Below are 26,208 nucleotides of genomic sequence, written 5' to 3'. Positions count from 1 at the left end.
AATTTAATTAGAACTAACACTAAATCCCCCAAACACCTTCCGTTTTAATAACATGGCGAGTTCATGTTAGCCTGAATAAACACTTCCATTCGATTCAAATATATGCATTATGGATTTGAATGTTGAGCTTGAGTACTTCTAAATGATATATAGTCAAAGTGTGTTGTTCAACATAATGCAGCAAGAGACATGCATTCAACATTTTATCGATCGTTAAAACCTTTTTGCATGAAAGCTTTCACACAGATGGAACGAAAATGGCCGGTAACCAGACGTCAGTTTGCAGTGAAATAAACCTGACATGTTCCGTCCATTGTAACGACTTGTTACCGCTGTTTTGTAAAGACTGTGACCACCTCCTGTGTTGTGACTGTGTAACACGTGATCACGCTGGACATAAACTCTGTAACGTGTCGGAAGTGGTCGAATTTCATCAGCATGAACTACAGGGTGTTTTAAACAACGAAAAGTCAATACAAATTCTAGAGAAAGTCGTTGTCGATTGGCAAGGAGAGCAGAATATGCTCCCTATGCACACTGAAGATCTTCTACGTAATGTTATCGACAGAGAAGAAGAAATCATTACGAAAGTGAAAAATTGGAGGGAACTTATGATGGACACGATCATTAAATTCAGGGAGGAGCGTGACAAATACCTGAAGGAAAAAAATTCTACTATTTCCGTTTTACTCAATATGAATGAAAGATGCGTTCAACTCGAGTTAGAAACATGTAAACTGGAAATCACATATATCAATTGTGTAGTGCAGCATCTCCTCGGTAATACAAAGAAACCGTCTAACTTTGAAACGTCTGACCTCGTTGATTTTGAAATAGGGTCAACCAATGGCGATTTGGATGATTTCTTTGGGAAGATATCGGAAAGGGAAACGTCCTTAGATGAAATTACTTTTGTTGAGGCTAACAATGTGGAAGAGATTGGAGAGATTGAGGACGATGAAGAGGAGTTCTATGACTGTGAAGATTTACAAAGGTACAAATTTCGTACAAATTCAATTAAACATATCGTACCCTTGCAAAATTTTCAAGCATTACTTCTGAGTTCTGGTACAGTGTACCTTTGTGATTTCAATAAAGATAATTTCGATGCGCGAATCATTTTGTCCGATGTGCATCAGATTGCTAACATACCTACCTCAGGAGATGTTTTGTGTGTAATGAAAGGTTTCAAAGAAATAAAACGGATTTCAAAAGGGAATGTGGTCACCAGGTTCGTGTATACCACAAAGAACGACCAACTGTTCAAATCCGTGAGTTCAGGCGGGAATGAAGCGTACGCATGTGCATCACAGGAAGACTACGAAAACTTGAGTTACACTGAAAGGATTATGTACGGTGTAGATGACAGAAAATTGAATTACTTTAAAGTTAATCTATTCAATGAATCTGGTGTGATTTTAAAAGCTTTTGATTGTGGTTTCGTTTCCGTTTCTGACGAATGGAGTCTGATGAAAATCAGGGAACAAAACAAGTGTATCCGAACAAAATCAAACAAAGTCGAAATGATTGATTTACAATTACGCACACAGAGAAAATCCTATGTGGGATCCGTGGGAATTAATCCCGCATCTAGATTCTGTACGACGGGGATGACAACAGATAACGAAAGCAACATCTTACTGGCTGTCCAAAACGACAACGCCATCCATCTTCTGGACAAGTCTTTGACATTTAAAACACTCCTTATGACTGCTGAAGATGGTCTCTATTGTCCCTCGTCTGTCGCTCTTGACAGGGATGGTTATCTATGGGTAGGATGTGAAGATGGCTGGTTACATATAGTAAATTATCATTATCTACTCAACACGGACAGACAAACAAGGCTGAAACTTAAACATCAAGCCGTTTGACCCCAGGCAAGCAAATCAATTCATATAAACTAATCATATATATTGATTGTGGTTAATTGTTGTGGGAATAAGGGTGTGCAAAGCTTAAACACTGTTGCATTATCATCAAGAATTTGGACCTAATACCTAAACGGACTGCTTCCCTTAAACTGAATTCCGTGATGTAGTCAATTGTTGAGGATTATTTTGCACCAGTAGCTAGATTCATCAGTCTTATTGTGATGTGTTCAATGCAAATAAAGTTTTGTTTATTTGTATATCAGTTCCTTTAAATACATTTCACTCAAACTAAATGGTTACCAACTAAATGTGAAGTACCTCAAATTTAGACCTATGCATTGCGCTCACAATCGATGCAATGAAGGTGCTTTATTTTACCAACACCTGCCACGACAAGAGATATTGCTTTTCAATGTGTCCTCAAAATCCCACGACTCTCACATTGCGCTTGGCGAAAGAGTAGTCACATTTAAGATGTTTTAAAGGAATGAAAAGTTTCCATTTACTGGCGATATTTTCATGAAACGGTTGAATGACCTCGACACAATTTACGGAAGAAAACCGCAGAAGTTTCCTTATGATTAACAATTACACTGGTCATCCCATTATCAGTGACATATGTTACAGTGGATAAAGGTTTCACAGATAATCGTGCACTCGCAATTACCTGGATCAACAGGGCGTGAAGACGCGTTTCTTTTCCAACTTTCGCTATTTATGAAGACGGGAAAATTGCAGACTATATCAAAAGGGATATTTTTATACAACCACAGACTGCATGCAATGTTATGTAAAAATAGAATAAATTCTGATACCTTCAACAGTCTATTTCATTTTTTTGATATGTATGATGCCGTACATGTAATTTATGCAGCCTGTGTTAATACACATATCGTACACATTCAGGAGGAAATGTCTCACATTCGAATTGGTAAAGACATCAAAGTCAGAAAAATGAAGATACATGTGTAATAAATGGGAACTGCTTGAGGAGACACATATATCAAAATTCAAATCCCACCTCTGGTGTGTCCAGAGGTCCGTGTTTGCCAAATTATCTATTTGGTATTGATTATAGGAGTTATGATCACTAATCGTTACTTTCTCCTTTCATGCAAGGTGACGATAACGAAAAGTGATCAATCTCATAACTCCTATAAGCAATACAAAATAGATAGTTGGGCAAACACGGACCCCTGGACACACCAGAGGTGGAATCAGGTGCCTAAGAGGAGTAAGCATCCCCTGTTGACCGGGCACACCCGCCGTGAGCCCTATATCCTGATCAGGTAAACGGAGTTATCCGCAGTCAAAATCAGTGTGCCAAGAACGGTTTAACAATCGGTATGAAACACGTCAGACAGCAATTGACGCAATGCGAAATTGTACTGACGAACTAGATCGTTATAACGACCATAGAACTTGCGAAATGCTGACTTCAATCGAGACTGTTGAAACCCCTGTACCATCAACTTGTTTGTCAGTAGCTTACCTCGATTTAAAAACTGACTATACGCAGAACAAGCTCTTACATATCGAATCAGTTGAGATATATAAACACCATATGCAGGTGATAATGGAATATTGCTACATAAATATGGGAAGTTGACGATGGAGAAGCTGAAATCATCCCGTTTGTCATATAGTTGAGTTGTCAGTTTGCCGTTAATGTCTAATTTCAATAAAATATAAAGTATGAAGCAGAAGTGGACGACTCTGTGGTGTCCTTTATTTCGAGCTCACAGGGATATATCAAATCGACATATGAATGAACGCTATTATTGTTAATAGACAAAACGTCATCGAAATATCTAAATGTCGAATTGAAGGCCACAGCGAGAGATTTTTTCTTCTCGCGTAAAAGGTTTTTGAATAAATTCTGCTTCATATGAATATAGAAACAGGTCAGCTACCAAAGGAGCACAATTCGTGTCCATGGGAATTCCAACAGACTGTTTGAAGACCTGATCGCCAAAGGCCACGAAGATATTGTCAATGAGGAACTCTAGCATATTTTTTATTTCAACTTCAGAGTACTTGTGCGTGGAATCATAGTGGTGTTTAACAAAGTAAGTTTTTGAATGACTGATCACTAGATATGAATATTTTCGTTTTTCGTTTTTGTTGAAGACGCAACTGTCTATGATGTCAAAAAGTCTAGTCTTTAGTTTATCGTGAGGAATGGTCGTGTATAGTGTTGAAAAGTCATAGGTTTTAATGTTATTGATTTGGGGAAAATTCTGTGATTTCAAGTTTACTAAAAGTTCTTTAGAATTTTTTAGAATCCAAATTTGATTAACACCACTTCTGGCATATGTAGTCGCACAGTAAGTTTGAAGTTTCTCCTTCACAACTGTTAACATTTTCTTGAGGAGCAAAGATAGGGGCTTGGTAGAGCACTTACTGGATCCAGCAATGTATCTTTGTTTAAAAGGGTTTTTATGTAGTTTAGGAATCCAGTATAGGTACGGTAACTCATATTTATTCGACCCATTGACTGGGATATTCAATGTGTCTAAAACTGAAGCATGGTTTTGAAGAATTTCATCTTTTGAAAGGGCAGTTGGAGTATAAGTATGATTACCAAAAGTGGAATTAATGCCAAGTTCGTTTAAAATAAATATGATACTAATAGACTTATGTAAATTTATTTTATATGATACAAATGGAATTTCGTACCTCATCTTGTCCTTGGGGTCAGAATGGTTGGGTAAAAATCACCATCATTTACAGAGTCCAAATATCGTAGATAACGAGAAGATCATTTAATCAAGTTACTATGCACTGCCTTTTCAGATGGGTGCAATGATGATATAGATAATGTGGGAAAAATGACTAGTCCGCATAGGAATAACGTTAATGTGAAGTAATATTTACCCAATTCACTTAATTCAAAAAATGGATATCAGCAAATACGAACGAAATGGACAATCCTAGACTTTAATGATATAATGAGATGATTGTAGAGTTATTTCTTTTTATACAAGACTGTAGGCGTGGATCTATAGGGCATGTGGTGACCTCGGACATTCGTTAACATTCTATACAATTTACGTAATTATTGATAATTGATGAAACAGCTTTATTTATACTGTGTAAAGGTAGGTTAAGATTCGACGTATTGATGCTTTATGCCTATCAGTATTTCCATAACAACAAACTTCTGGAAAGATAAGAATTGTGATAGTGATACAGGTAATACAGATTCTCGAGATGTTTTGAGTTCTTCTAATGATTTTAGATGGTCTCTTGAATTGTGCTCTTAGAGATTAAAAAATACTGGAAGGTGTTAAAATGCTTGAAAATAACAAAGCTTGTGGTTTTGATAATGATGAACATATTTCTTCAACAGTATCGATATTTTTACCCATATACAAAACAAAATGTTCAACTTAATTTTTGATTATGGTATCGTTCTAGATGAATGGCTAACCGTCATTGTCAAACCTATTGATAAAGATAAAGGTGATCCAACGCAACCAGAGAATTATCGCCCCATTACGTAATTAAGCTGCCTAGGTAAAATATTTACCAGCATTTTGTGAACACGTTTAGAGACATACGCAGAAGAAGTAAGGCTAATCAATGAGAATCAAACACGTTTTAGAAAAGGATATTTTTTTTAAATAGTTTTTAAATTGAAGCAGGCTACTGACAAACAAGTTGATGGTGCAGGGGTTCCAACAGTCTCGTTTAAAATCAGCATTTTGCAAATTCTATGGTCGTTATAACGAGCTAGTTTGCCAATACAACCAATCATTGCGTCAAATACTGTCAGACGTGTTTCAGGCGATTAATAGGCCGTTCTTGGCACACTGATTTTGACAACGGATAATTCCATTTATCTGATCAAGATATAGGGCTCACGGCCGGTGTGACCGGTCGACAGGGGATGTTTACTCCTCCTAAGCACCTGATCCCACCTCTGGTTATATCCAGGGGTCCATGATTGCTCAACTCTATATTTTGTATTGCTTATGGGAGTTATGAGATTGATCACTGTTCGTTATCTTCACATTTCATTGGTCGCTGATCATTATCCTCACTTTTCATTCTAACGTTTTTAGTTACGAACTTTACAGTGCGTAGATATGTATAATCTTATACATAATCCACCTACATGTTCTTGTTCTCTTTTTCAACTATAGTTCAGATGGGCATGCTGTTAATGATGATTTCAATATAAATGAAATTTATAATCCGAAGTCACCGATTTTAAAAGGTCCGAAATTCATAAAGTCCCAATCTTTCATCTGGCGAGAAAACCCCGTCTCATTATTGAATTCTGTGGAAGATTATGTAAGATGACATGCTAAATATGAAAAAGATGATAATCATGCGCACAAGTACTCTGAAGTTGAAATAAAAAAATGATGGAGTTTCTCATTGACAATATCTTCGATACTGAAGTTATTCTGTGTATGATCAATTTTAAATCGAGACAGGCTACTGACAAACACATTGATGCTACGGGGGTTCAACAGTCTCGTTTAAAGTCATCATATTGCAAATTCTATGATCGTTATAATGATCTAGTTTGCCCATGTAACCTATCATTGGGTTAAATATGGTTTGATGTCTTTCATAACGATTGTTATGACGTTCATGACATGCTGATTTTGACTCCGTTTACCTGATCATGACAAAGGGCTCAAGGCGGGTTTGATCGGTCAGCAAGGGATGCTTACTTCTCCTAGGTACCTTATTCCACCTCTGGTGTGTCCAAGGATTATTTTTTGCATTCTATTCAGGAAGATAAATGATATAATCTGTCTTTCAAAAATTACTTTGTTAAACACCACTCTGATTCTACGCACAAGACTTTGAATTTGAAATAAAAAGTATGCTGGATTTCCTCATTGACAATTTCCTCGTGGTCTTTGGTGATCGGGTATTCGGACAGTCTGTTGGAAATGCCATGGGCACGAATTGTGCTCCTTTGTTAGCTGACTTGCTTTTATATTCTTATGAAGCAGATTTTATTTTTAAAAAATCTACATGAGAGGAAAAACTCTCTTGCTGTTACCTTCAATTCGACATTTAAATATGTCTTAGCACACTGATTTTGCCTACGGATAACTCTGTTTACCTGATCAGGATATAGGTCCCACAGCGGGTGTGACCGGTCAACAGGGGATGCTTAGTCCTCCTTGGCACCTGGTCAGTTTTTGCCCAACTATCTATTTTGTATTGCTTATAAGAGTTATGAGAGTGATCACTGTTCGTTACTTTCGCCTTTCATCGACAACGTATCATCTATTAAAGGGAAAGGCAACCCTAACCACATTGTTGCTTTTTTGAACAAAGTATTACTTACTGATATAGTAAATGACAAACTTGAACAACAAAATTCCTTGCTTAACAATTAAATCAATATTAATCTACCATATATTTTGAATTACCCGCCGCTAAGAGAGCAGCCATTGAACTTTAATTTATGACGTCACACCGTCAGTTCCGGTTTATTTCATCAGCAGCACTGTAAACATGACAAGTCATGAACAGTTAAGTTTGGAGCTGTATAGATTTGAGCCTGTTCTTTCGCAAGAATAAACCAAGAAAAGAAGACGTTCAGTCGAGTCTCAGACCAGGCAAATAGTACAGGTTTCTTCATACAAATGTATTGAACCTCAACTTGTCATAATGCAAAAATGATGTATCCACAGTTTACATAGTCTTTTCTTTTCAGATGACCTGGTTGGGTCAGGAATTTCGAAAAAAAAAAAATTCTAGGGTTGTCAACGAGTAACCGGTTACTCGAGTACTCGTCGGAAGGTCCGAGTATCGATTACTAAAATCAGTAACCGAGTACTTGAAAAAATTTTTTATTTTTGTTTTGTTTCACTCATTCTATTTTCGCAGATCATCGTACGTTATCTCAAGTACCGTTCTCTCAATTGCTACAATGTATACATGTAGCCTGAATTAAAGGCCTGTCCTGTTTTGACAACAATTATAGTATTAGCACCTCTGTCGGTGGCAGCACATCGTTTTGTTTATAGCCAAGGGCGTACCATGATTTGAATTCAACTTAAATACAGTTCAAATTAATTCAATAAAAAATAGCATGGACTCGTACAATTGTTAGTAGCAAAAATGCCTCCGTCCTCTAAAGTATGGAAATATTTTAAACGGACCGGCGATTCAAAATATATAAAATGTCAACTCTGCGAGGTTGAATTAACGTTATTGAATGTTCTCTTGAATGACGACCGAGTACTCGAGTACTCGATCGGAAAGACAACCGAATAACCGGCTACTAATTTTCGATCAATTTGACAACCCTAAAAAATTCACATTTCCCCTTCGTATTAGCGCAATTAACAGCTTGACAAAAAGGCATTAACCTATGTATTCGTAAAATCTACCACATCAATCACATACACATCTCAGCAAAACCGGAATAGACGGTGTGACGTCAAAATTATTGATTTGTGTGGTCTTTGATAAAAGAGAGTTTCACATCATAGCAGCTTTCGTAGATGGTGGGAATTTTAATTTCTAACGTTTTCAAATTTGTACTGAAGCTTATCTAGGCAGTATATCAAAAGAATAACATGATATTTTTTTTATTATATAATTAATCCTATCATTTATTATGTAATTTTTTTTGAGTTGCCTTTCCCCTTAAGACTAATAATTATCATCCATATTTCGATTCAATATATCCTTGTGAACTCGAAATAAGACACCTCGGAGTCGACCACTTTTGCTTCATACTAAAATATTTTATTCAAAATAGATATTAACGGCAAAATAACAACTCAACTTTATGACACACGGGATGATTTCAGCTTCTCCATCGTCAACTTCCTATAGTTATGTAACAATATTCCATTATCACCTGCATATGGTGTTTATATATCTCAACTGATTCGATACGGAGTAGCTTGTTCTGCGTATGGGGCATTTTTAAAAATTGAGGCAGGCTACTGACAAACAAGTTGGTGGTGCAGAGATTTCATCAGTCTCATTTAATGTCAGCATTTCGCACATTCTATGGTCGTTATAACGATCTAGTTCGTCAATACAACCTATGATTAGGTAAAATGCTGTCTGACGTGTTTCATAGCGATTTTTAGATCGTTCTTGGTATGCCGATCTTAATTCCGTTTACCTGATCAGGGCATACGGCTGCTAGGCGTGTATGACCGGTCGACAGGGGATGCGTACTCTTCCTAGGCAACTGATCCCACCTCTGGTGTGTCCAGGGGTCCGTGTTTGCCCAACTATCTATTTTGCATTGCTTGTAGGAGTTATGAGATTGATCACTGTTCGTTATCTTCACCTCTCACCTTGACAGAATGTATATACTCATATCAGACAAATCAAAACAAAAATGCAGAACATCTGTCCTGTGTTTAATAAAGACTAAAATAGGTTATATGAGGGGTATTTATTGGTATCAGCTGGCAAAGCTTGTAACATTATTGCCATTTGTAAGTCTAATTATTACGTTGATATTGTAAAAGAACTATAATTCTGGAGTAGAATAGGTTTTCAGTACCCCTTGCTTGTCGTACGCAGTGAGTAGATGGGGTGGTTCTTGGGATGGTGCCGCAAAAACGAGGCCACGTGTCACAGCATGTGTGGCACGATAAAGAATCCTCCCTGCTGAAAGGCCGTAGGCACCGAGTATAGGCCTAAATTTTAAAGTCCTTCACCAGTAATGTTGACATCTTCATATGAGTGAAAAAATATCGAGTGAGACGTTAAACAATAACCAAAAAAAAAAAACTAACTTAATTCTATATATAGTAATCCAACTTGTAATACGAATTGTCTTTCCAAAAACTGACATTCTACAAAATCTATTTTTCAGATTTAAACAAATTCGATATCTCAGTCAACTGAACAATTGGATATGATTATACTAGATTACAAACTGCATAGAAACATTTACAGATTTATTACAGGATTCATTTGTTTACTCAGGGCCTCCGTGGCCGAGTGGTTAGAGCATCGTGCTCAAAATCACACGGCCTCTCACCCCTGTCGGCGCGGGTTCGAATCCCACTCGCGCAGGTAAGCGAGAAAGTTTCCCAGTATACTTTCGGAAGGTCGGTGGTCTCTTCCACACTACATTGTATCTGGGTTCTCTCTTCCACAATAAAAACTGGGCGCCACCATATAACTGAAAAATTGTTGAGTGTGGCGGAAAACATCAATCAATCAATCAATCAATCAATCATTTGTTTACTCCTCGCTAAATTATCAACCATGAGGTAGAAACTTCAAATGTATTGTACCGCAACATACAGGAGTAAGTGGTGTACATCTAAACACATGACTTTTGAACACTTATTTTTGGATGTTTAATCCAAGTTATAGGGATTTCTAAGTTATGTGTCAATTGTTGAATGTGTTGTATATGATGCTGATGGGTGATGGTGTAAACTGTTGAAAAGGCATATGTATGCAGAGTATTATTTAGTGTATGATGAAGACACAAAAGACATGCAAACTATGAAATCACTGCATAGATATCAGGGAAAGTTGTTTGGAACTTGAGTAATTGAAAATGTTCGGCAGATATTACTTCCAACTCAAACGAAATGCTTCTATAACGTTCACTACATATTTGTATCGCGATTTACAATATACTATGATTAAGGTACACTGCATTAAAGCAAAAAGTTCACCTCTGACAAAGATAAAAAAAAAAATCGTTTTATTGCCTTGGTATAATACAGTATTATTCACAGTATTTCATTTATTTATTAGCATACTTAAAATTATTGCAAATCATATTTGCAAATGAGGAATTCAAATAAATTAATATTTTTTGTATTCATTTATTAAACTTCAAACATACTACAATGCTAAATATAACTAACGATAAATTAGATTATATAATTTCTTTTATTGAAGTACTGTTAAAGAAAACGTGTATCAGAATATAAAATCAAAATATATTTGTGTAGGAGTAAGCATACCCAATTGAATGGTCATATCTGCCTTAAGCTGTCTACCATTATCATGTAGACGAGGTTATAATCTTGTAAAGAATCACTGGTCATCATACACCATGAAATGAGACAATTGGAAACGTCAGCCCGCGTGCATGTTCATAATAATGAAAATGGCGATCTCTTTCTTGTTTCTCTTTTTAACTTCTCGTGTAGATTTGATTCCGATTATTCTTATTTTGCAATGTTCCCGATAACTAGAGAAGTTCTTGCGAATTTACTTCAGTGATGTTCGTCGTAAGTTCATCTAGGTAACAAAGACAGTGTCATATTTTACGAGCTGCCCTTTAGATTCAAATCAGAGAACTACAGAACACGATTCCATCCTCAACTGTATCAATGAATTCAAATGATGGGAAATAACATTTAGTTTTAACATTTAGTTTTGATTCTTTATTCTTTACCGTAAAGTCACATGCATCCGTGTACTTCCATCGCAATTAACCATAAACAAATTGATAACAACAGTTTATCAGACAATAAACTATCGATATATTCAGTCTGTACGTTTGGCTTCTTGTGCTTGGAGTGAAATAACCCAGTATTTATTTAACCTTCAGCCTTGTTTCTCTATCCGTGTTGAGCAGATATTGATAATTCACTACATGTATCTGTCCGTCTTCACACCCTACCCACAGATAACCATCCCTATCTAGAGCGACAGACGTGGGACAGTGGAGACCGTCCTCAGCAGTCATCAGAAGTTTCTGGAATGTCAAAGACTTGTCCAGAAGATGGATGGCGTTATCGTTTTGCACAACCAGTAAGATGTTGTTGTGGTTGTCTGTCGTCATCCCCGTCGTACAGAATCTAGATCCCGGATCAGTTCCTACAGATCCTGTATAGGTTTTTGTTGTTTCTCCAAGTTTTAAATTAATTAGTTGGACGATGTTGGACTGTGTACGGATACAGTACCTTCCATTCATGGTTCTCATCAACCTCCAGTTGCCAAACTCTTTCAACATCACACCAGATTCATTAGATTTTAGTCGGATGTTGTTGCTTATTCTTTTTTATCAACCTCCACCTATCATCGGTAGTGATATAGATATTAAATGTTTTTAATATCACACCCAATTCATTGAATATATCAAGTATGCATGCATGTATATCGGATTTCCGTGATACACATGCGTACGTTTCATTGCCGCCTGAGCTCACGGATGTGAACTCGCTACTTCCAGTGAAATGCAGAAACGTTGTGACGACATTACCAACAGCAATACGTTTTATTTCTTTGAAACCTTTCATCAGGCATAGTACATCACCGGAAGTAGGTATGTGAGCAATCTGATGCACTTCGGAGAGAATCGTCTTTGCGTCAAAATCGTCTTTATTTAGATCGCAAAGGTACACTGTACCAGAACTCAGAAGAAATGTGTGAAGATTTTGCAATGGTATGATATCTTTGATTGAATCTTCACGAAATCTGTATCTATGCAATTCAACACAGTCATGAAACTCCCCTTTATCGTCCCTATTCTCTCCAAGGATGTTTACTTTTTCAGCCTCATCGGAAGGAATTTCATCTGAAGACATTTCTTTTTCTGATATTTTTCCAAAAATATAATTGGAACTGCCACTGGGCCGTTCTAATTCATACCTAATGAGATCAGACGTTTCATCCACCAACGAATTCGGCATATATTTAAGGAGACGCCGCACTTCACAATTAATGTGTGTGATTTCCAGTTTACTTCTTTCTGATTCGAGGTAGAAGCCTTTTTCTCTTTTGTTAAGGATAGTTGAAATAGTAGATATTTTCTCCTTCAAATACGTGTCACGTTGCTCCCTGAAATTCTTGATTACATCCATCGTATTTCCTCTCCAAATTTTCACTTTCGCAATAATCTCTTCTTCTCTGTTGATAACATTTCGAAGAAGATCTTCAGTGTGCAAAGCTAACCGATGCTGTTCTCTCTGTGAATCTGCAAGGAGTCTCCTTAAGAATAGCATTGACTTTTCGTTGTTTAAGACCTTCTGGAGTGCAAGCTGATGATCTTTGACAACATCCGACACGTTACAGAGTTTATGTCCAGCGTGATCACGTGTTACACAGTCACAACACAGGAGGTGGTCACAGTCTTTACAAAACAGCGGTAACAAGTCGCTACAATGGACGGAACATGTCAGGTTCATTGCTTTGCAAAGTTTCGTCTGTATACCGGCCATTTCATTCAATTTGTCTGAGAAGTTTGAAATTAGTCCCTAGATCGCATGAAATGTTTTTAACGATCGATAAAATTTTAAGTAGATGGTTCTTGCTGTATTGTGTTGATCCTGTATAGTAACCGAAGCTTGACATTTAAACGAATAATACATCTAATTGAAGTAAATAATGTTTATTCAGACTACAAGGAATGTTCTCGGTTATGAAATGCATGAGGTACTTTAGGGTTAGGTAAAATTCTTTTCCAAAACGGTTTCAAAAGACATAACTAAACATTTTTAAGACATGTTCAACGTTGTAAGAATTTCTGGATGAGTTTAAAAAGTTCAAATAATAAAATAAAGTGCATGGATAAGGAGATCAGGGAAACCGGTTAACATCTTTAAATTCAAAATAGGATGATAAATAGTTCCACTTTTAATGGGGATGAGCCATGATCATAAATGGTGTAATTCCAGTGAAACGCCATTATCTTCTGGTTAAATTTTACGTTACCCCTTTAACGAATAACTTAGGCACCCTCAAACAGAATCTTTCTTTATCGCTTTATGTAGGTGTTGATAACTGACATATATCCGAGAGCTAGAATAACTTATAAAAACTGTTATAAACACAGAAATCAAAAACGAAATACCATTCTAAACCTATGCTTAATCTTGGGTGCCGTAACGGTGAGCACTCTTTAACGTTCCAACGCCTGTTGCGACACAGGGCCTTCGTTTTTAATGTCATTCTATAAACCCTGTCGTTCTTACGTCTTTGAAAGCCGAGGAGCAATCAATACTCATGATTGACAAGGTCATGGTATGATCGGGACTCTAACTCACAACCTCTCGGTTACAATGCAAACACTCTACCACTCAGCTATCGCGAACGGTCAAGTAAGGAAGATAAGATCACATGGTTTCAAATTTATAATGATGTTATTCAAACAAACCTTTATTTAGAATAAACGAAATTTCGATGTCACCATCAATATCACTACTGAGATACCCTTTTCTCACATTATCACCAGTTTTTACCCATGTAAACCATTTTCAGGTATGCTCTTTCTGATTCTCTAATTAGTTTTTGCATTGAAGTTAAAATGAGGATTTTGATAATTTTGAATTTTCCCAAAGCACGTGAATTTATGCACTAAACTGTGGGAAAAGAAATCCTTTATTATTAACGCAAGGGAAATTCCACCTCTGTAAAAAGATTCGATGTCTAAGACTCGACAAAGCCTCGTCCTAGATTGCGAATCTTATCCTCTCGGTGGAATTTGCTTATCCCACAATCGTAATATTGAAAATTAATGTATCATGTGTAGAGAGGATTGTGTAGAATACTGTTTAAACTGATTATATTTTGTTGTAAGATTTATTTTGTACATGTATGTATATGAAGATCAATTCTGCTTAGGGTTTAGAATTAAAATGCAAATTATTTGGTCATTATAATGATCTACCTTGCAAAAACAAGCTATCACAGCGTCAAACGTTGTCTGACGCGTTATATACCAATTGTTAAACCATTGTTTTTATACTGATTTTCACTACGGATTACTCCTTTTACCTGACCAAGATATGGTGCTCATGGAGGTTGTGATCAGTCAACAAGGGGGCTTACTACTCCTATAGACCTGATTCAGCTTCTGACGCGTCCAGATGTTTGCTCTTCCCTTAATTTATATTCTTTATGGGAGATCGTTACAACTGTATTTTAAACGAACATGACAGTAATTCCGCATTTGGTAGTACTACTTATACTCTAAGTTCCCTTTCAAAATTACGTTTCGGTTTTAAACACATTTAGTATACTAGCCAATGGGACGAATGCATACGGTACCTATACTGGATTCCAAACGACACAAAACCCATACAAGCAAACACAATTCCATGATCCAATGAAAGGTGAAGATAACGAACAGTGATCAGTCTCATAACTCCCATAAGTAATACAAAATAGATAGTTGGGCAAACACACCAGAGGTGAGATCAGGTGCATAGGAGGAGTAAACATCCCCTGTCAACTGGTCACACCCGCCGTGAGCCCTAATATCTTGATCAAGTAAACTGAGTTATCCGCAGTCGAAACCAGTGTGCCAACAACGGCCTAACTATCGGCACGAACCACGTCAGACAACATTTGACCCAATGATAGGTTGTATTGGCAAACTAGATCGTTATAATGACCATAGAATTTGCAAAATGTTTATTTTAAACGAGACTGTTGGTACCCCTGTACCATCATCTTGTTTGTCAGTAGCCTGCTTCGATTTAAAAACTGACCATACGCAGAACAAGCTCTTGCGTATCGAATCAATTGAGATGTAAACACGATATGCAGGTGATAATGGAATATTGCTACATAAATATGGGAAGTTGACGATGAAGAAGTTGAAATCATCCCGTTTCTCATAAAGTTGAGTTCTTATTTTGCCGTTAACATATACTTACAATAAAATATCTAAATATGAAGCAGAAGTGGACGATTCTGTGGTGTCTTTTATTTCGAGCTCACTGGTATATATATATATATATATATATATATATATATATATTGAATCGACATACGAATGAAAATTAGCATTGTTGATAGACAATACATCGTCGATATATCGAAATGTCGAACTGAAGGTCACAGTAAGATATTTTTTCTTCAAATGTAGAACTTTTAAAGATAAATTCTGCTATAAAAACAGATCTATTGACAAAGGAGCACAATTCGTACCCATGGGGACTCCAACAGTCTGTTTGAACACCTGGGCACCTATTCATAAAATATCTTATGACTAAGATCAAAATTTATGAACACTGTAATTTTCTTATTTTTCATTTCTTGTAGATTTTCTTAATTAATATGTAAAGTACATCCATGGTTTATAAAACTTCAATACATACTTATGGCCTCCTGATCAGAATTTGGTTATCATACGGAATTTTTTTTCCAGCTTAGTCGTAAGATGTTTTGTGAATAGGGGCGCAGATCACCAAAGACCACTAATATATTGTCAATGAGGAACTCCAACATATTTTTTATTTCAACTTCAGAGTACTGATGCGTGGAATCAGAGTGACGTTTAAGAAAGTAAATTTTTGGATGACTGATCACTAGATAGTCATGAGTAACATGGGACGTTGAACAATAAACAACCAGCCAGCATACCTTTACCTTTCACCAAACTATTATCTGCTGTCAGGGATAAATTTTAGACGTATGGTGTCACAGTATATGCAGGAAGTGGTGTGAACAAAATTTGAATTCTCCAAAATTCAAAAGAACCTTTAACGAATGTTAGGTAACAAAACTTTTTTTCGATATCAACAGCGTAGACGAGTTTTCAACACTATACATTCCACGCTATAAACTGTTATGGATCAGAGTTTACTAAGAAAAGGCAATCTAGCAATTGATAATATTTATTTACAATTAATAATTGATAAAAAAAAATGTGTAACAATAGCAAATACTAACTTCCGGTAAGTGAACAATAAATCCAAAAACACAATAATAATAATCCAACAATCGCAGTTTCCCAGTGAAAATAAAATCCAAACTGAATAGAAATTGTCTAACTAGAGATTTTCTAAAAAAGAATTTCAGTGTATATGCAATAGAAATGAATTTTCTGGTGCAATCTTGAAAGACCATGATGCAACCATTACATAATCTCTTTACTAAAAATAGCATGTATCTAGGACAAATCGGTGAAAAGTGTCAATGAAATAAACGTCACTTTCTAGAACAACCTAGGTCAATTCAGTGCAAATAGTAAATAATACACAGCAATACTAAGCCTCTCTGAAATCATAGCCAAATTTCCCTGAAGCTGATATTTGAAGTTCCTTATTGACAATATTTGTGTAGTGTTTGGTGATCAGGTCATCCAAAAGTCTGATTGAATTCCCATGGACACGAACTGTGCTCCTTTCTTAGCTGACCTGTTTTGGCATTGTGATGAGGCAGAATTTATCAAAAAGCTTCTATATGAGAAGAACAAAGCTCTTGCTTTGACCTTCAACTAGACTTTACTTCACAGGAACTCGAAACAAAGACATCACAGCGTCTTCTATATCTTCATATTTGGATTATTTATTCAACATTACGTCAATGACACTGCAAGCATAACTTTTAGACAAACTGGGTAACCTGTTTTTATATCATCATCACTTGTGTAACAATACTCTATTATCACCTGTATATGCTATTTATGTCTGTCAATGGATTCGATACGGGAGAACATGTTCTGCTTATGATATTATATTTAAAAAGCAAGACAAGCTACTTAAAAAAAAACGTTGATGTTACAGGCGTTTCAACAGCAGATATAAGCTATGACTGGGTCGAATGCTGTCTGAGTTGTTCGCTGTTCTGTACATTATGATATTGACTGCGGATTAATCCCTTTGCCTGATCAGGATATAGGGCTCACATCAGATGTGACTGGTCAACAGGAGTTGCTTACTCCTCTTAGGCACCTGTCATCACTTCCGATGTAGCCAGGGGTCCGTGTTTGCCCTACTCTTACTTTCGTATTTTCTACGAGATCTTTGAGATTTACCATTGTTCGTTATCTTCACTTTTTATACTGTAGTACTTGTATGTGACGACAAGTTGGACTACATTATATTTTAATTGAAACTCAATGAAGACGTACTGTCTATGAAATGGCATGTATAGAGGAATATATAATAAATATCTCATCATTTACACGACGCACAGTATTTAAAATCAAAATTTAAATTTAAAACACGCAAAAAAAGAGAAGTCATTCATGAACATATTAATGAAAATGACGAAGTATCCCGATAGTCTACTTATGATATACATTTGATCACCTTATTTACTTATCCTTCAAGCAAAAAATGTTTTGTAAGAAGGCAATATATCGGTCCTAGTTGGTGGATCCGGCGCACCGGGGATCTCATTCACAAATATGAAAATATAATCCATGTTTTATAGAAATATGTTCCAAAACACTAACATATGTATGTCTTATTTTATAGCAAATCAGTATATTCCGGGAGCTTCATCCTATGAGCCCCAACCACGCCTCTACCTGGAGCCACTGGGGCTTCAAGGCAGTCACAACCTTTTACTGCCACACGCTTCAGAAATTGCTTGACCTGTCACTGCACCATATTTGCTTTTATTGCTGTTTTCATTTTAGCCTTGCTTGTCGGTTCGTGTTGAGTAGATGCTGATAATTTACTATATGTAATTGTCCATCTTCACACCCTACCCACTGATAACTATCCCTGTCTAAAGCGACAGACGACGGACGATGGAGACCGTCCTCAGCAGTCATCAGAAGTTTCTGAAATGTCAAAGCGTTGTCCAGGAGATGGATAGAGTTGTCGTTTAGTTAGATGTTTTCATTCCCTTGGCACAGAATCTAGATCGGGGATTAGTTTTTATGGATCCTTATTAGGTTTTTGTTTGTTTGCCCAGTTGTAAATCAATTGATTCGACAATGTTAGATTTTCTACAGATGCATTCATCAAGCTCAACTCGTCACAGAAGTAACAATTAACAATTACGGATATCAAACCCTTTCAATACCACACCAGATAATTCAATCGCTACTTGACTGTTCTATTTCAAACGTATTTCTGCAAGGAGACGTCGCACTTTGCTATCCCGTGGGGGTTCGGGTTAGAATAGGTCCTCAGTACCCCTTGCTTGTCGTAGAAGGCGACTAAATGGGACGGTCCTTCGGATGAGACCGCAAAAACAGAGGTCCCGTGTCACAGCAGGTGTCGCACGATAAAGACACCTCCCTGCTCAAAGGCCATAAGCGTCGAGCATAGGCCTAGATTTTGCAGCCCTTCACCGGCAGTGGTGACGTCTCCATATGAGTGAAATATTATCGAGAGGGACGTTAAACAACATTCAATCAATCGCAATTGATAAGTTTTATTTCCATTTTTATTTCTTCGATTCGAAATGGAAGCCTCCTCCGCTCATATTAAGTAATGCGTTGTTTCTCCATCAAATATCTGTCACGCTCCTCCCTGAATTGAATGATCGTATCCATAATATTCGGTCTCCAAATTCTTACTTTCGAAATATTTTGGAGAAGATCCTCGATGTGCTGATGTAACCGATTCTGCTATCCTTGTGAATTGACAATTCATCTCTCCAAATCAATTTAATTTGCCAATAAAGGATCTATGACAATGCTCACTTCGTTCTCTTTACCTTTTTCGTCTTATACATATCGGATGTAGAGATGTCATTATATTACCGGTAACTGTTTATTGGTGAAATGTTTGGTATGTATGGATTCACTGAATCTTCGTGTTTACAATCAAATGTATATAGAAACGTCAACACAACCTGACAGTTCATATAAATGCATTTCCATGTTTGTGTGTCTGACTCAGTGTTTGGTAAGTGTGGATTTATTGATGTTTCGTATTAACACTTAAATATATGTTTGACCAATTGTTTATTTTGAATTCCTTATACAAGTTATGAGATTGATTACTGTTCATTATCTTTACCTTTTATGTAGAAACTTCAAGACAACCTGGCAGATCATATAAATGTATTCCTGGTTGTGTATCTGACCGGATAATCCCCGATAGATGGTTTTATGATGTAGTCGGTATTTTATAATATCACCTGGATATTAAAGGTCTTAAATCGATCAATAAGTCTTTTGTGTATATGTGCATAATATATTATTGAGATCGAACAACGCTTGGCATTCAGATAGTACACAACTTTATTTAGATTGAGTGAAAAGAAATAATTGGAGCTTTACGCAATTGAAAAAGTCACTAAAGATGAATAGGCCCTAGATGAATGAAATGAAAAATTAAAGAAATTAAGCTAAGCTAATATATAAGAGGTTATGTTTCTTTCAAACACAAATTATTGATAATTTTGCAACTTTAATTTTTTTTTTCTGATATACATCTACATGCAATTTCATTCATAATACGTGTACATACGGATTTAGACGACTCATTTTATATATGGAACCTTCCATTACATAAATATTTCTTTTTCAGAGTTTAAAAGAAAGAAAAAAAGACAAAGAAGACAACCATGTGCAAACAAATTCAATCAATTAAATTATCAGCATAGCAAATACAGAGTTGTACTCCTTTTTGTGTTCATCTGAACCCGAGATTCAGGGTATAAAAATATCCATGTATGATTTAACGTAATAAAGTTTATGTGAAATTCACGTGAATTTTATGTAAAATTGATGTTAAAGATTTCACGTGAAATTCACGTGAATTGTTTTCGTGTGAATTCACATTTGATGCTCTTTTAACGTGAATTTCACGTGAGGCACATTTGCCCATGATGCCGAAATGCAGTGATATGTAATAAGATCTTGGGTATCTTGATATTTGATTACGCTATATTTTGTTTATCATTCTCATATCAAATGTCTCGGATGTATTTCACGGACAAGTATATTTATAATGTAAAGAAAATCTCTGGAGCAAATAGCTAGACAACTATATATAAAATGCATCGATATATGAAATAGTGCAACTTACAAATCTATTTAGTATAAAACAAACTTATAACCATGCAGTAGTGTTAGATACATTGCCTACCTACAAATTCCGGATATTCGGTTAACCCTTCAAATATATGAGAAGTGCACGGAACTGTTGGTGCCAAAGGTCCCGGGTTCAATCCTCAGAAGAGTTAACGTAATCTCTGTAAGGTCGGTATTATGATACCGCAATGATCTCATTGTTCTACGTATTCATTCTTTCATTATGTCATTAGCAACGACGTTTTCTTGGTGGCTATAGCTAATCTGATTGATTGAATGATTACCCCCACCACCTCCGTCAAACACGGACATGATGTACATCAACTTAGGCATTTTTACTCATTACTGAAAAAAGGATGGTAAAAATATGTGCTCCAGGTACGTATAAAAGTGACATTCATTATCTCCAGAAATTGGAAAATATCAGATATGTGCCATTTCTCAATTGTCTTCGATGGGTCAAAGCCTGCGATCGACCCCGCACACAGCTGAATCTACACAAACGTCATCCGTCACACACATGTCTGCTCCAAGGAAAGAACAATACTCTTATGTACACGCTTCATTTTATAGAATTATGTCGATTTACATTCCAACGTACTCAGACGGACAACGTTACACCAGTGTTTTTGCATTTAGCATTATGCTAGTACAACATACTTTTGTTCATGTATGCATATCAAATCATAGGACGTAGAAACATGAGAACAGAGGTCAACAACGTTTGGCTTTAACATATCATGACCTGATCAGACACAACATCGTTTTTCAGTGTGTGTATGGCCGGGGGGGGGGGGGGGGGGGGGGCACCTGAAGAAGATGCTTTCACAATCGACTGAAATTCTTGACAAGCACCCCTCTCTCAAACAAAAACATCCTCAAAATCCTAATATGTTGGGAGTTATTGGCATAGCTATCAGGATGTATTAAAAAAAGTGAGGGGGTCAAAAGAAATATTACATTATTGCATATGTAAATAACAGTAACTGCAAGTTAAAAAGTGGAACGCGAAGCCCCCACCCCACCCCAATACAGCTTTGTGCTTTTGTTGTTTACGGCTATTGTAGGAGACAATGAATCCACTAGATAATATCCAAAGCCCTTGTCTTCAGATGGATCAGAGATCAAGAAAACTATAATACACTGGAAAGAGAGTGAGGGTCAGAGACTACATATCGGTGAGGGAATTTCTATTCTTATAATTTACTGATGTTATCAGTGTAAACTTAATCATACCCTGTAACAATTTGATCATACGAAACAACAGTTGTATGTAACATAACTGGCAAAAAAGATAAATTTTAGTATGCTGACAAGGGAATCTTAAACATATGATTATTGATTAGAACCTTGTAATATTGCATACATATGTAGGATAGATCTCATCTGGAGACAAACATTGTATGGACATTTAGCATCGGAAATATGTTAGTACTGTAAATATTCAAAGGTATGGTTTACACCTCACATATTAAAGTACTAATTGAACATGCTTTACATGGATTGCCTTATATGAAATAACTGTTACATACATTTATTGATTCAAATACGGAAATTGTTCTACCCCAAAGATATTTTTATGAGGGCTAAAGTACCACTGCAAGTCTGGTCTCATAAACTTATATTCTTTACCTAAGATCTTAGAATTCAAAGTTGAAAATTGAACACAAACTTACTCCAACGTGGCAAAACATAAAGACATAAAGCCCAACATTAACAGATCGTTTTCGCAAAATACCATGCAGTGCTTGAGGTTTATGAATCAAGGGTTACTATTCTCGATGTCCAACGCGATGTGAAGTGTATATTAACCCCACTGTTCATGCTCTTGTAACATCGGGATACGAGTCTGGGGGCCGCCATTGGTGGGAACGTAGTGGGTGAAGCCCCCGAAATCTCCTGGATTTTACAGATTTTATAGGGCTGGAAATATGTCTCCTATGTAATCATTTTTAACATGGTGAAGTTAATAAAATGACGCAAATTTTAAGGGTTTTTTGAAAAAAATGTAAGTTCTTCCAATAAAAGTAATTCAATAAACCAAAATATTTTGTCATTTATTTCTCCGAGAGTGGAAGAAATTATTACTTCTTTTATCGCTTACTTTTTTTAAAAAGAGACCACGATTTACCTTAAATTTGAAAATTTTAGCCCCCTCCCCTTTACATCCCCAACTCCATAACCTTTGAAAAGAGGATTAATCTTTTATTGGAATATATCTCAGGTCACCAAGAGCTTTATAGAGACATTTTGGGGGTTTTCAGGTGATCAAATGAATCAAAAGCAAATGTAGATTAAGCAAAGTTTTTTCAATGACATAAGAAATTCAGAGATTCAGTGGTTGATAGATGCAGTTGTTTGAAATTATGTGACATTTTAAGGTTTTATTTCAATGGACGAAATTGTATACCCCCTTATTAAAAGTTGCTGTTAGCTAAACAACAGTGGTATTAATCAATTACAAATATGAATTTTACTTTGCATTTAAAAAAAAACTTTAATAGCATATATACCAAAAATTCTGAAAGGTGCGTGTATAAAATGTAGACATGTTAGCGTGCGCATATAGTTCTTTACTTTAAGATTACTTATCAATGCATAAACGTCAGTCCTCGTTCATTGTATTAATCCTGGGGTTCTAATTCTGCAAAACTATATTTACATAGAAGTGTCCGCGTTATAACGCAAACATTACGCGTTAATTCGCGAAAGTTTCGCGTTATCGAAAAATTCTTTTTTTCCAGCTACGAATATGAGATCAATGGGCTTTCGTAGTACTACAATGAATTCGGTGAATTTGTTAAAAACAGCAAAAGCACAATGAAATCCAGTCTGAAAAGAAGTTACATTAACAATTGTCTGGAAATTCTTATATAGCAAAATTTGAAAGGAAATCAAAGTTCTAATTGTGTAAATCTAAAATGTTTGGGGTTGATTTTTTATTTGAATTCTTCGGTTAATTTAATTACATTCCTCCCAGGGCTGTGTACATAGCCATGCCTGTTGCCTGATCCTATTGAGTTTCTCAATAAAATATGTTTAAATTACATTTCCTCTACAATTCTCTACTTCTATTTTAAAAAGGCTGGGAACCAGGCTATATTTAAATCGAATGTTAAAGATGGTCAACTTTGCCTGTAATGATAGCGAAAAAAAGGCGATGTCGAAAAGATTATCAGACTAGTCCCCACCTCCACTGCCTAATTCTACGTAACTGCAATGCAGGTCGAGCTGTGCAAGATATTAAAGTTGATATGCATAAAAATTATTTTCAAAATATTGAACCACAAGTGAAAAAACAAAAACCAACCCAGATTTCAACAACAAGATTACACTAGATACGGAATCTATATACATGTACAGGTAATTAACACTGTCCACAGTGTGAGGCGATAACAAATTGATATAATTTAGGCGCGGATCTAGAAAATTTTCATATTTGATATCATGATATGTACTTTTTTAATCATCTGCATGGGATCTTATAGGTTAGCTACCAAATAAAAACATTCTTTCAAAAACATGAAAATGACAACCGAATTCACAACGTTGATGGCTAATGGGTGAGATTAAAAGTTCATTGACAACAAATTAAAATCACATTGTTGTCATCCTCCCCCTTAAATCTGAATTTGATGAATGTTGAAAATAATAATAATCAGTGAATGAAAATTAATGTTGGATGACATAAACTAACGGGAGTTTTTACCCCCTCTTCCCTAACTATTTGAATTTAGATTCAATCAATGCAGAAATTTAAATGCCATACTCCTCTCTCTCCCCTCTCTCTCATATAATTTCCTACATATCTGATTGTGTTTTGATAGGCCAAAGTACTGATTAAAATCAATAATGAAGAATTGATGATTTGCTAAAGTGATCTTGATCCTGATATTTAGTCGAGGCAAAATAAATGTATATCAATTGATCGGACAAACGTATTTTTGTATCGATCCATCGGACAAGCATGAACGGTGCATAACCTAGTGTTGACTTTAAGTTAAAATCTTATATAAAATTGGCTGCATTGTTGAGCTAGCAATAAATAGTTACTTAATATAATCAACTATCTTTTCACTTAGTTTGTTCATCTCCGGATTTGATCAAAATTCCTCTAAATTATAACAGCCTTCGCATTGTAAATTTTGCGCGCTTTTGTACAAAGGAAATTCTTCTGAACACCTTTTCTTCTTACACTTCCGAAAATCAGTCCAGCCTTGCACCAATGTTTCTTGTTGACGATTTGTAAAGCGGGCGTATTTAATATGTGCAGGTAAAATGCATGTTTGTGTTAATTATTGGGAGCAATGAAACAATATAACAGCAGAAACGTGCTTTATCAATGGTATTCCTTCTGATTTTATTACATTAAAACCCTTTAATGCATATCGTAAAATTTGTAAAGAAATTATCTATAAAAAAGGATGTGGCCATGTATTTCGATAAAAGTTTTAAAAAGTATGTTCATATTGTATCGTGCAAGTGTATGTCAGAGTGGATTTTCTTACTTGTATAATTAGACAATATCACCATTTGCTATGGGAAAATAAAATAAAATAAATACATGTACACCGGCCTGGTGGCCTCTCTCCACTTTCACTAGTTAGAACTTTTAAGTGGAAAAAATCCTACTAAAATCGGTAAAGCATTGAAGAGAACGGTTTCACGATTAAAGAAAATCGGGCTTTGCTAAGTGAACTTGTACTTTAACACCTCCCCCACATTTTTGTTAAATCAGTGGTAGGTTAGTGAACACTTTTTGTCTCCCGATGCAACGCGGAAATAGAAATATCATTGTCCGTGCGTCCGTCCCTCCCATTTGACATTGTGGAAGCAACTCCTCCGAAACTTCATAATAGATTTTATTCAAATTTTGTAGGATTGTAGTCACCATATGTTGTTGATCATATTGCGGCGCGATTTTGATTCGATAAATTTTACAGGAGTTATGGGACTTTGTTGAATTATAGGAACAAGTTGTGGATGTAACACCTCAGAGATCCTAAGATACCCTCACAATCGCTTATGCAGAGTATACGGCGTGGATCTAAGAAGTCTGATTTTAATTAGATTGAGGATATCGATTGATCGGGAAAATGTATTTTTAGTCGAGGCCTTGTATCGAGAGATCGGACAAGCGTGAACTGTGTATAACTTGCTGTAGACAATTTGCTAAAATCTAGCTGTGTTGTAGCAATAAATAGTGACTTCATATTATTAACGATAGTCTTTTCACTTAGTTCGTTCATATACGAATTTGATCGAACTCCTCTAAAATTTATCAGCGTTTGCATTGTCATTTCGCGCGCTTTTAAACAAAGGAATCCTTTTGAACACCTTTTCTGTAAAGTTTAATTCTCACACTTACTAAAGTCTTTCTGACCCTTAATTTTGGTGCCTGCATAATTTTTTCTCTATTGTTGTAATTTGTATAATGTATTTTAGAAAGTATTAAGAATGAATAAAGTGAATATGCCAGTAATAAATGTATAGATTTAAGCAAAATCATCGACAGGATAAGTTCGTTATGTAGATACTTAGAGGGGTAATACAGAAATATATGAGACCCTTGAAAAAAGTAAATTGAACGCGACTTATGTCTAGCCCAATGTGCTTTTTTGAAGACCCCATATATTTCCGTATTACCCCCTCTCAGTGTCTGGATAGCTAATGATATATCTCTTACGG

General features: G+C 35.9%; 2 protein-coding genes across 2 annotated transcripts; one reads left to right on the top strand and one right to left on the bottom strand.

The window, feature by feature from the left end:
• Window positions 1–257: 257 nt before the first annotated feature.
• On the top strand, window positions 258–1,871 carry LOC125676607 (uncharacterized). Its single transcript, XM_048914446.2, has one exon. The coding sequence runs from the start codon at window positions 258–260 to the stop codon at window positions 1,869–1,871; it is 1,614 nt and encodes a 537-aa protein (XP_048770403.2).
• A 9,370-nt stretch (window positions 1,872–11,241) lies between these two features.
• LOC125675625 (uncharacterized) lies at window positions 11,242–13,034 on the bottom strand. Its single transcript, XM_056160831.1, has 2 exons — window positions 11,833–13,034; window positions 11,242–11,795 (listed from the first exon to the last, which is right to left on the bottom strand). The coding sequence occupies exons 1-2, from the start codon at window positions 13,010–13,012 to the stop codon at window positions 11,386–11,388; spliced, it is 1,590 nt and encodes a 529-aa protein (XP_056016806.1). The 5' UTR covers window positions 13,013–13,034; the 3' UTR covers window positions 11,242–11,385.
• Window positions 13,035–26,208: the final 13,174 nt, after the last annotated feature.

This window comes from Ostrea edulis, chromosome 3, assembly GCF_947568905.1.
Source record: "Ostrea edulis chromosome 3, xbOstEdul1.1, whole genome shotgun sequence".
Taxonomy (NCBI): Eukaryota; Metazoa; Mollusca; class Bivalvia; order Ostreida; family Ostreidae; genus Ostrea; species Ostrea edulis.
This window is presented reverse-complemented; position numbering and strand designations above follow the sequence as displayed.

Coding starts and splice junctions, on each gene's coding strand:
- LOC125676607 (XM_048914446.2), top strand. CDS start 258: ATGGCCGGTAACCAGACGTCAGTTTGCAGTGAAATAAACCTGACATGT.
- LOC125675625 (XM_056160831.1), bottom strand. CDS start 13,012: ATGGCCGGTATACAGACGAAACTTTGCAAAGCAATGAACCTGACATGT. Junction 11,796..11,832: donor AAAGAATAAGCAACAACATC/CGACTAAAATCT, acceptor TGATGTTGAAAG/AGTTTGGCAACTGGAGGTTG.